The 12,640-nt window shown below is 42.1% G+C and overlaps 1 protein-coding gene across 3 annotated transcripts in view; it reads right to left on the bottom strand.

Moving 5' to 3' along the window:
* Positions 1 to 12,640, bottom strand: part of LOC140476041 (autophagy-related protein 2 homolog B-like) — a 112,356-nt gene that overhangs the window by 96,800 nt on the left and 2,916 nt on the right. For all 3 annotated transcript variants that reach the window (XM_072567982.1, XM_072567984.1, XM_072567983.1), the window contains exons 2-5: positions 9,334 to 9,496; positions 7,113 to 7,265; positions 6,176 to 6,278; positions 5,795 to 5,954 (exon numbers count right to left, since the gene is read on the bottom strand). In XM_072567982.1, the coding sequence (XP_072424083.1) occupies positions 5,795 to 5,954; positions 6,176 to 6,278; positions 7,113 to 7,265; positions 9,334 to 9,496 (579 nt within the window). The remainder of the gene's footprint in view (positions 1 to 5,794; positions 5,955 to 6,175; positions 6,279 to 7,112; positions 7,266 to 9,333; positions 9,497 to 12,640) is intronic.

Below are 12,640 nucleotides of genomic sequence, written 5' to 3'. Positions count from 1 at the left end.
GGAAGGAAACAAACTGAACACCCAAGAAAAGAAAGCCCTAGAAAACCTCAAAAAAGAAAAACATTGTTATATTACCTGCAGACAAAGGTCGGCTCACAGTCATTCTGAACAGAAGGGACTACATAGAGAAAGCCAATGCACTACTCGCAGGCACCAACACCTACCAACAGGTGGCACTAGACCCAACCCCACAACTAGGAAACAAAATTACATATCTCCTAAGAAAATTACACAATTCCAGACAACTAAACAAGACGGAATTCCAAAAAATGAAACCAGATGGGACCAACACCCCACGATTCTACGGACTACCAAAAATCCATAAACTAGGAGCCCCCCTGAGACCTATAGTCTAACTACCCGGAACACCTCAGCCTCAGGCGACTGACTGTGTGGAGTTTGCACGTTCTCCCCGTGTCTGCGTGGGTTTCCTCCGGGTGCTCCGGTTTCCTCCCACAGTCCAAAGATGTGCAGGTCAGGTGAATTGGCCATGCTAAATTGCCCGTAGTGTTAGGTAAGGGGTCGATGCAGATGTATGGGTATGGGTGGGTACGCTTCGGCGGGGCAGTGTGGACTTGTTGGGCTGAAGGGCCTGTTTCCACACTGTAAGTAATCTAATCTAATCTAACCAATTTACAGACTGGCCAAAGAACTACACGCAAGACTGAAATACCTCGTCGAAGAGTCACAGCACTCCATCCACTCCACCCAGGAATTCCTAAAAATCATCAAAAAACACCAAAATAGAGGAAGACAAAGCAATGATCTCATTCGACGTAACAGCACTGTTCACCTCCCTCAACATCGACCTGGCAAACACTTATCACACTTTTAGAAGAGACCATCACACACACCCCAACCACCATCAATCACATTACCAACGAAAACATCATGAAGCTAGTGGACCTGTGCCTCACCACCCACTTCACCTTCAACAACATAGTCTACAAACAAACCAACGGCACACCCATGGGATCTCCGCTATCAGGATTCATAGCAGAAGCAGTAATGCAATGACTAGAACAAACAGCCCTACCAACCATCAAACCAAAAATCTGGGTTCGCTACATAGATGATATCTTTGTCATCACAAAACGAAACAAGATACAAGAGACATTTAACATCATCAACAACACCCTCACAGGTATAAAGTTCACCAAGGAGGAAGAAACCGAAAACAAACTCACATTCCTGGACGTCACAGTCGAAAGAAAAGACAACAGAGAACTACAAACCTGCATATACAGAAAACCGACAAACACTAACCAAATACTTTACTACACCAGCAACCATCCCAACACACACAAACAAAGCTCTATCAGAACACTATTCCAACGAGCCACCACACACTGCAGCACAGACGAACTTCGGAAAACAGAGGAGAACCACCTATATAACATATTCAAGAAGAACGGATACTCAAAAAATACAGTGCGCAGATTCCTCAAGAATAAACCACGACAAGCAGACCAAACACAGCCAGAAACCCTAACCACCTTACCATACATCAAAGAAGTTTCAGAAATGACAGCCAGACTACTAAGACCCCTCGGAATCCTAGTAGCACACAAACCCACCAACACTCTCAAACAAAAACTAACAAACTTAAAAGACCCAGTACAACCCACGGACAAAACCAACGTCATCTAAAAAATTCCATGCAAGGACTGCCACAAACACTACGTAGGACAAACAGGAAGAAAGTTAGCCACCAGGACACATGAACACCAGCTAGCCACAAAAAGACATGACCCTTTCTCCCTTGTAGCCCTACACACTGATGAAAAAAAAAACACCATTTCGACTGGGACAACACATCTATCCTTGGGACAGGCTAAGCAGAGACATGCCAGAGAATTCCTAGAGGCCTGGCACTCCAATCACAACACCATAAACAAACACATAGATCTAGATGCCATCGATCAGGAAATGACATCACCACAAACCCCAGGAACCCCATCCAGGAGAAAGATATAAATAGAAAGCAGGAGATAACAGCTTCGCTTCACTTGGAGGTCACCACTGATGATGTTACCTACCCAGGTAATGAAACACCTGGATATCAAACCTACAGCTCAGCGAGCAAACCTACACCCTAAAGTCCAATAACTGCCAAGCATAATCTAAATGACTGACAGAACATGTACATGGAGCTGAATGGCTCACATCTGTTCAACTGGGGTCTTTGTTTACTTAATAAGTTCAAAGAATTCAACTAGTACATAAATTTCTTTGTGGACATTTTGATGCAAAGCTGATAATGGAAGTGCATAACTGAGTAGTTGGAAGGTGACCTGCTTGCAGTTCAATCAGAAGCAACAACTGTTGGGAGCAGTTAACCTTAATCTCTTCTAGTTGCCGAGGGCATTAAAAAGTTAACTTTAAACCCAAATTTGTGATGGGACCAAGTGTAGACCAGATCCTGGTGCGGGTAGCAGGTTCACAAGCCCCAAGACTGCTGAAGCAATTGGGTTTTTATGATAAACTGAACAGATGAGCTGTCAGACTATTTTCAGTATCTACCATGACGAGATGTCAGCACATGACCTCTGGGTTCCTAGTCCAGACATGGTAAGAAGAGAATCACCAGGGTTTTGCTTGGGTCGGAGAACTTTAGCCATGAATAGATTCGAGTTGTTTTCTTTAGAGAAGCAAAGGCTGAGGGGGTGCATCTTGAGTGTATGAGGGACTTGGACAGGGTAGATAGAAACACTTTGCTCCAATTACTTGAAGGGTCAATAACAAGGGGCATAATTTTAATGTGAAAGGCAAGAGATTTAGAAGGATTTGAGAAAGAAGCTTTTCCACCTGGAGAGTGGTGGGAATCTGAGCTGCACTGTCTGAGACGGTAGTTGAAACCTCACAACTTTTAAAAAGGAAGTGATGTACACTTGAAATATCATAACATTCAAGGCTTTGGGCCAAGTTTTGGAAAGTGGGATTAGTGTAGATAGGTCTATGCAGACTCGTTGGGCCGAAGGGCCTTTTCTGTGCTGAGAGACATAACTCTACAATATCACAGCTGTGCTTTATGGTAAATGACCACTACAGTTTTACCCAGCTAATTACATGGTAATGCGGTTTGCTCACAACATTGCCAGGAAACTTGCTAGCACCTCAGTTTGCACACTGTTACTGCCTTCACCAAAAGGCATGAATCTGCAAATTCATTTCTAAGCATGGACATTCCCCAGTATCAAAGGGAGGTGCAGAAATGCCTGAAACAGCTGCTAGTACCTCAGCAACCAGAAATGGGACTGGTCAGAAGGGAGAGGAAAACCAATTATCCACCAGCAACTATAGTTTGCCTCTTGATGCCTCTTAGTAGATTTACTTGTGAGGTTTGTTACCGAGAATAGTTTTATTTTGCAAACTGGCTAAAACAACAGTCAACAGTTATTAAAGGAGGATGAATCCCCACGTGTGAATACCAGAGGAGAGACTGCTTAAAAAGACAATTTTACATAAGAAGAATTTTAACAGAAATCAAAATCAGGTCTTTGATATGGTGAGATGGGGGGAGGGGAATGCAGTGTGCTGGAATGTCACACCATAAAGCCTGATTTGGAAGAGGGGGACAGCATAATGAAAATTGCACTGTTAACGTAAAGAAGATTAAGGTTCTTCAAAGAAGCACCATCAAGTAAAATTGAGGTACTTGCAGGGATGATTAAATATTTTGTCAAACAGGTCTTAAGGAGCATCTGAAAGGAGGTGGTATTGGGGAAATTTAAGCAAATAATTAATCTGCAAACTTACTAACTATACTTCTTATGAGTCATAGAGACGTACAGCACGGAAACAGACCCTTCGGTCCAACCTGTCCATGCCGACCAGATATCCCAACCCAATCTAGTCCCACCTGCCAACACCCAGCCCATATCCCTCCAAAACCTTCCTCTTCATATACCCATCTAAATGCCTCTTAAATGCTGTAATTGTACCAGCCTCCACCACTTCCTCTGGCAGCTCATTCCATACGTGTACCACCCTCTGTGTGAAAGAGTTGCCCCATAGGTCTCTTTTATATCTTTCCCCTCTCACCCTAAACCTATGTCCCCTAGTTCTGGACTCCCCGACACCAGGGAAAAGACTTTGTCTATCCATGCCCCCCATGATTTTATAAACCTTTATAAGGTCACCCCTCAGCCTCCGATGCTCCAGGGAAAACAGCCCCAGCCTGTTCAGCCTCTCCCTATAGCTCAAATCCTCCAACCCTGGCAACATCCTTGTAAATCATCTGCAAACTTACTAACTGTACCTCTTATGCTCGCATCCAAATCATTTATGTAAATGACAAAAGATAGAGGACCCAGCACCGATCCTTATGGCACTCCACTGGTCACAGGCGTCCTGTCTGAAAAACAACCTTCAACCACCACCCTCTGTCTTCTACCTTTGTGCTAGTTCTGTATCCAAATGGCTAGTTCGCCCTGTATTCCATGAGATCTAACCTTGCTAACCAGTCTCCCATGGGAAACCTTGTCGAACTTGCCTTACTGATCACATCTATACCGCTCTGCACAAATCCAAATCATTTATATAAATGACGAAAAGAAGTGGACCCAGCACTGATCCTTGTGGCACTCCAATGGTCACAGGCTTACCAATATTGGAGGTGTAGTGGGCAGCGAAGGTTACCTCAGATTACAATGGGATCTTGATCAGATGGGCCAATGGACTGAGAAGAGGAAGATGGAGTTTAATTCAGATAAATGCGAGGTGCTGCATTTTGGAAAAGCAAATCTTAACAGGACGTTTACACTTAAAGTGAAGGTCCTAGGGAGTACTGCTGAACAAAGAGACCTTGAAGTGCAGGTTCATAGTTCCTTGAAAGTGGAGTTGCAAGTAGATAGAATAGTGAAGAAGGCGTTTGGTATGCTTTCCTTTATTGGTCAGAATATTGACTACAGGAGTTGGGAGGTCATGTTGCTGCTGTACAAAACATTGGTTAGGCCACTGTTGGAATACTGTATGCAATTCAGGTCTCCTTCCTATTGGAAAGACGTTGTGAAACTTGAAAGGGTTCAGAAAAGATTTACAAGGATTTTGCCAGGGTTGGAGGATTTAAGCTATGGGGAGAGGTTGAATAGGCTAGGGCTGTTTTCCCTGGAGCGTCAGAGTCTGAGGGGTAACCTTATGGAGGTTTACAAAATTATGAGGGGCATGGATAGGATAACTAGACAAAGTCTTTTCCCTGGGGTCGGGGAGTCTAGAACTAGAGAGCATAGGTTTAGGGTGAGAGGGGAAAGATACAAAAGAGACCTAAAGGGTAACTTTTTCACCCAGAGAGTGGTACTTGTATGGAATGAGCAGCCCGAGGAAGTGGTGGAGGCTGGTACAATTGCAACATTTGAAAGGCATTTGGATGGGTATATGAACAGGAAGGGTTTGGAGGGATATGGGCCAGGTGCTGGCAATTGGGACTAGATTGAGTTGCGATATCTGATTGGCATGGACGGGTTGGATCGAAGGGTCTGTTTCCATGCTGTACATCTCTATGACTCTATAATTCTAGAGGCAGGGTCTGCAATGATGGGGGTGATGGAAGTGAGGGTTCAAAGGGACACTCAAGCATGAAAGAACCAAACACTGGAATTCCTCCACAAAGCCTCCACTGCCCCTCCTCCATTTTAAGGTCCAATTCTACAATCGAATTTCTGTTCACCCTCCTTAATATTTTAATCTTTGATTTGGAATTTTGATCTTTACTTAAGCACTGTTGGTTGCATTTCTGCATTATAGACAATGTGGAATTGAAGAATGTTGCATCAATCCTTCAGTTTGAATTTACCTGCATTGGTGAAGTTCTGGGTGATGTTTTTGCACTTTCAGGGAATTCATGCCAAGACAATGTGACCCCGCACAGCTGCAGATTCTTTTGAGCAAAAGCTGTGGGATGATGAATGTTAATATCTGGACTCTCATTTGCTGATTCATCACGGTATTCAATTCTGTAAGAGACAGAAAGAGACTCAGAAAAACAGAGAGAGGCAGCATCTCATTCAGACGAGTTGACCAGTGATCATCAACTTTCAGTTTGCAGTGACTTAGCAAACTATCCACCAGTAGGAAAAACCATTACAAAGAATCACAGTGGGGAAAATAGACAGCAACCTATCCAGAGATAGGTAATAAATGCACTCTTACAAGAGAAAAAAAGTACTCCATGTACCTCTGTATTCGAATCTCCAGGGCAATCCCAGTTTTTGAATTCTCTGGGACATGCTCAATCCTGAGGACAGTTTCTAGAAACGTAAGCTTGACTCTTCTTAAAACTTTGAAGAGAGAGGAAGGAATGTACATTAGCTCAAGGACATAAATCAGTGACAAGCCATTGCAACATAAAACGTGTCTGAAAGTTGTTCTGATATATCCATGGTTTAAAAGCACCCAGTGTTTTACCCAGGAAGATGCGCACTGGCTCCAATGCTCCTGTGATGCAAGGAAAATGGGGGAGCTGCGGGCTTAGCTTGGGTTCCAACTCCTGATCACAATGTAGGAACCTGTCCTGGAAGGTATCTTCGTGTGGATGTCAGAGCTTAAACAGCTCTCAAGGTTTGAGGATGTTAGGTGAAAAATGCCTGGTTGGGTTTTATTAGAATATATCCCTGAAGGAGTCAGTGTCTTTCAGAGGGAGAACATTTAGTGAGTGGAGATGGACAAAGACATAGTTAAATCAATGATGAAACCAAGGGATAGGTGTTACAATTAATTAATTATTGACACTATTATCCCACTCATACAGGATTACACTTCAGCAGCTCGAGGGACAGACTCTCAGACAATTTACTCAGATGGCTATTCTCCACAAGTGAGCTTCAGCAGGCTTTTTGTCCATGGGATGTAACACTGGATCGTAACTATATGTGTAGTTGGTTTCACAGGAGATTGGTCAGGAAAGTGAATCCAGGCTAGGTTTATTCACCTCTCTCCTGGGGAGAGCTGAGGTTAATGTTGTTGCCATAGCAGAATGATCAGCTGAAGATTGGCGAGTCAATGCAAACTGGGAATTGAGCATTAACCTCTGATCTTTTCTGAACCACACTAGCTTGCACAAAGACAAGTTCTCTCATGAGGTAGGAATTCCCAAATTAAACATTATTACTGACCTGTTTCAATGGTTTCTGCAAATTTCTCAAGTCCTTCAAATGGCTGTGGTCCATCAGCTTGATCATCTGTCAATCTCTGACTCAGGCACTCTTTGGCCAGCTGCATACTGTCTGTCATAAAGCTGGACCAGTACATTGGCTCTGAACCAGACACTGTGACAGAACAACAACATATCAGTGTGGCAATAAAACACTATAACATGTGCTGGAAACATACAGCACCCCAATGATTCACCAAAGCACTTAAAGGAAGGAAATTACTGCCTTTACCCAGTCTGGGTCTACATGTGACTCCAGTCTGATAGCAACTTGGTTGACTGTTAACTGTTCTCTTTAGCAGCCAAGTAAGAAACTCAAACCCAACAGCTCAAGATGTTTGCCCAACACCTCCATGAAATTCTCAGGGCAAATAGGGACAGACAATAAATATTAACAACATTCTCATTTTAAGAAAAGCCACCAATGCCTGCTCTGATGCAGGATTTCAATCCAGAACACTAGCCTTCCCAGGTATTGGTAGATAAAATAAGTTATAAATACTATCTAATTGAGCAGAAATTATCCTCTACTGAGGGACAGTCACTGCTGACAAATGCTAAATCTGACTGCTCTTTCATATTCAGAAAGGTACAATTAAATCTGGAGTATACATTTCAACAGTTATTGAATTATTAGGTCTCTAAACAACTAGCTCAATTTACATTGTACTTTCAAACCAGAATAAGCAATCCACATTGCTTGGCTAAGACAGAATCAAATACAAAATGGACTCAAAGAAGGCAACACCAAGAAGGTTAAGAGGTGGGTTTCTAGAAATGTATTAATCTAACTGGAGAGAATCTAGAGAGGGAACTGCAGATTTCAAGATGACTGAATGATAAAGATTTGAAGCAGAGAAGGTGGTTCACCAGTCCATGTTGGAGCTAGCTGAGAAAGAGGTATCGAACCTGAATTATTTTCCAGCTCTTAGTCCATAGCCCTGTCATTGCAAACCAAATGAATATCCAAGTACAAAATTAAATCTCAGTCATTTCAGGATATTATCTAATGCATCACCAGCGGACAGTTATGTGTGAACACTTTGGCTATAGCACTAAATTTATCTTTCAATGCAAAAATAAATGTAGGATGTGGAAACTAGATGCTTCAGCTGCCCAAGTCCTCTGTAGACCTTTTCACTCTCTCTATCTTAAGACGTAGCTCAAAACGTTTTCTTTTCATTAAGCTTTTGATCACCAGACTAGCAATCCGGAGGCCAAGGCTTAAGCTCGGGGGCAAGAGTTCGAATCTCTTCATTACAACATTTAAAAGGCATGGTTACATGAATAAGAAGGGTTTAGAGGGATATGGGCCAAGTGCTGGCAAACAGAACTAGATTAGGTTAGGACTAGAACTGGTTGGTATGGACGAGTTGGACCGAAGGGTCTGTTTCTGTGCTGTACATCTCTATGACTCTATGGCAGAGAGTGAAATTTAAGTTAAACTCATAAATCTGGAATTATAAGCTAAATCATTGGTGACCATTATTGATTCCTGGCCTACGAGACTCCAGAATTATAATAGTTGACTCTTAAATGCCTGTGTACACCATCTATAAGATGCACTACAAGAACTCAAACAGACTTCTTCAACAGTATCTTCTAAAGCAGTGACCCCTAACACCTCAGAGAACAAGGGCAGCAGGTGTACGTGAGCAACGCCATTTTCCAATTCCCCTCCAAATTACACACTACCCTGATGTGGAAATATATAATCATGCTCCTTCACTGTCACTAAGTCAAAATCTTGGAACCTCCTCCCTAAAAGCACTGTGGTGTACCTACATACCTTTTGCTACAAGGTTCAAGAACATAGCTCACCACTTCAGGGCAATTAGCAATGGGCAATAAAAGCTGGCAGCAACCACCTCCCATTAATTCATTTTAAAAATTGCAGCACAGTGCCAATTTTTGTTTGATTATCCCCCTGTGATGGAATTTGAGACTTTTACAATGTTAGAGGTGCCATAAAAATGCAAACTGTTACAGATTGTTGCTCATCAATTGAAGATGTAAAAACTGAATCTAACAGATTTTGGTAGGTAATTGACATTAAATTTTTCAGAACTGAAGCAGGTAAATTAATACATAATTTAACCATGATCGATGCAAGTAGTACAAGATTCCAGCCGTTGTTCAGATTCCCCTTTGTCCTATGTCACCGTTGTGAAAAAGACACTTACCTATCCGAGGCCTGGGTCGAAAGACCATCTCCAATCCCCGTATCTCCACTGCACAGTTTTCCTGCAGGAGTGATGCCCAGGGTATCGAAACAGAAATGTTTTGGATAAATCCTTCAATTATTTCCAAAGGTGCATCAAGTGACTCCAGGATTTCATTTAGGGACTTGAAATATAAACAAGGCATGAGCTCTAACATTGTTCTGGACAATACAAACAGCTTGATGAAATACTTTGAAAATAATTTATTCATTTTGTTTAAACCATCCTATGAACAACTCTACATCACAATTTCTAACTTCCAATGACACCAGTGAATCACACTTACCTCTTATTCAAACTGTGAACTTTCTGCATATCTATACTAAAACAATGATTTCAGAACTTCAAAGACATTATGACTGTAGGTGACAGTGTGAGCCTAATTTTACAGAAAACATTATCTACACTGAGCTGTACATAACATTATGTGACGATAATAGGTTGAACTAACAGAGCTCACTTAAAAAGCTACATATATTCATTCATAATGACCTGCCCTTGCAAGGAAAAAGAATTTGTTGAGCAATTGTACTTTTTACATAGAACATAGAACATAGAAGAATACAGCGCAGTACAGGCCCTTCAGCCCTCGATGTTGCGCCGATCAAAGCCCACCTAACCTACACTAACCCACTATCCTCCATATACCTATCCAATGCCCGCTTAAATACCCATAAAGAGGGAGAGTCCACTACTGCTACTGGCAGGGCATTCCATGAACAAATGGTTTAGACTGAAACAAAGCATGGGGGACAATAGGTCCCTGGCACCTTCTCCATGGCATGCTTTAACCACTCAGCTAAGTTGTGAAATTTCGTATTCTTGTGAATGTCCTGACCTGTGCAAGATGAACACACTGACAGCACACCTCTTTTTTTTCCAGGAATACTAAGCTTATTGCGGATAATCAGAAAGCGGAAAGATAAAAACAGGTGAGAGTGGTACAACACCTCTGGGTCATAGAATAATATAGAACATACAACATAGAAACAGATCACTTGGCCCAACAGGTTTCCTTTGGTATTTACATCTCACAGAAGCCCCATCCAACCCCTCATCATCCGACCCCTCATCATCCGACCCCTCATCATCCGACCCCTCATCATCCGACCCCTCATCATCCGACCCCTCATCATCCGACCCCTCATCATCCGACCCCTCATCATCCGACCCCTCATCATCTGACCCCTCATCATCTGACCCCATCAGCATATCCTTCTCCTCTTTTCTCCCACCTAAAGGCTATCTTACTTCCTCTGAAACCCATCAAAAGTTTATGTTCCACTACTCCATGTGGTAGCAACTCCTAATGTCTAACCACTCCCTTAATAATGAAATCCCTGTAAGAAGACCATGATTATCTTTCATACACCTGGTTTAGGGTAAGGAACATCAGTAGGACTGCTGCTCATGGTCACCACATAGTATATCTGACCAGGTGAGATATATTTCAGGGAGAAGTTTAAGTTTGGTGGAATTTAACCAACAGCTTACCCAGGGCACATTAGGTCTCTGAGGTGCACCAGAGGAGAGGAAGAAGACAAAAATCAAGGGTGTTTTTGGAGTTTCTCAACAAGTGGGGGAAGAAACTTAGAAGCCAAAACTACTTTTAGAAGATTGTGGCAGGAGATAACAGATTGAAAAGTCAGACTCAGTTGGGGGTGCAAAAGAACAAATAGAAAGCAGCATGTCAGTCAGCAGGCAGGCACGTCTAGCTTCTAAACATTCCTCAAGTAGCTGGGGCAAACTGGTGACAGGATATACAAACCAGAAATAATAATCCAGAAATAAATTCACTGGGTGATAGAAATCTACAGGAACAAGTGATAGAAGTGTGTGCTAATATGGAATAGTCCACAAGACTGAACAAGTAGAAATGTGTCAATAGCAAATGCTGACTAGAAAATAATGGATTAAGCAAAGGCCGAAAATCTGTTCATAATACTGTGTGAACCCATTTGCAGTTAGATATTCTGTATGTCACTGCCACTTTCCGATATTTGTAGGTTGAAGATTACATCAGAAATTCTGCTACTCTCATCAAGCCATGGCTCGGGGGTAGGAACATGTAGGCAGGAGTATGGCATTCAGCCCTATAAGCCTACTTTACCATTCTAGATCATGATAGGTCGTTTACCTCAATAACATTTTCGAAGGCTTTCCTTATATAAAATCATAAAATATAGGAGCAGAATTAGGCCATTCAGCCTATCGAGCCTGCTTAACCATTTGATTATGGCTGATATGTTTTGATTAAGGCTGATATGTTTCTCAACTTCATTCTCCTGTCTTCTCCCATAACCTTTTATCCCTATACTAACCAAGAACCTATCAGCATTTATCTTAAACACGCTCAATGACTTGGCTCCACAGCAGTCTGCAGCAACGATTTCCACGGATTCACTACCCTTAATGGTCAGCTCTTGGGGAGTGTTGCTGAACAGAGACTTTGGAGTGCAAGTTCATAGCTCCTTGAAAGTGGAGTCACAGGTAGATAGGATGGTGAAGGTGGTGTTTGGTATGTTTTCCCAATGCCATGCACTTTAATTTTATTTACTAACCTCATGTATGGGATTTTACCATAGGCATCTTGAAAATACATCACAACCACAGGATCTCCCTTATCAATTGCTAATAACGTCCTCTTAAAAAAAGTCAGTTTTGTCAAACATGATTTGATCTTCATAAATCCATGCCCAATCAGACAATTATTTTCTAACCATTCAGACATTGTAATATGTTATTGTATTTTCACAACTATTGACGCAAGGCCAACAGGTCTGTAATTCACTGATTCTCTCTCCTTTCTTTCTTAAAAGGTGAGGTTACATTTGTAACATTCTAATACATAGGTACCATTGCATAGCATTAGGAAGGTGATCACCAGCATATTGACTACCTCGGTAAAAATCTTTTTCAACACTTCAGGGGCAAGGTAATTGGATTCCAGAGATTTGTCAACTTTCAGTTCCATTAAATTCTCCAGTAATACATTTTTACTAATTGTGATTTATTTCAGTTCCACATTCTCACTAGACCTTTGGATTTTAATTATTTCAGGGAGATTTCTTGTGTGTTCCTCCATGAAGCTGAAAAAGCGCAGCCGGTCAGACAGCATCCAAGGAGCAGGAGAATCAATGTTTCAGGCATAAGCCCTTCTTCAGGAATGAGGAAGGTGTGCCAAGCAGGCTAAGATAAAAGGTAGGAAGGAGGGACTTGGGGGAGGGGCGTTGGGAATGCTGGTGGAACGTTAGTGGAAGAAGGTTAA

Source organism: Chiloscyllium punctatum, chromosome 4 (genome assembly GCF_047496795.1).
Source record: "Chiloscyllium punctatum isolate Juve2018m chromosome 4, sChiPun1.3, whole genome shotgun sequence".
NCBI classification, from domain to species: Eukaryota; Metazoa; Chordata; class Chondrichthyes; order Orectolobiformes; family Hemiscylliidae; genus Chiloscyllium; species Chiloscyllium punctatum.
Note: the sequence above shows the minus strand (reverse complement) of the source record. Positions and strands in the feature narration are given on the sequence as shown.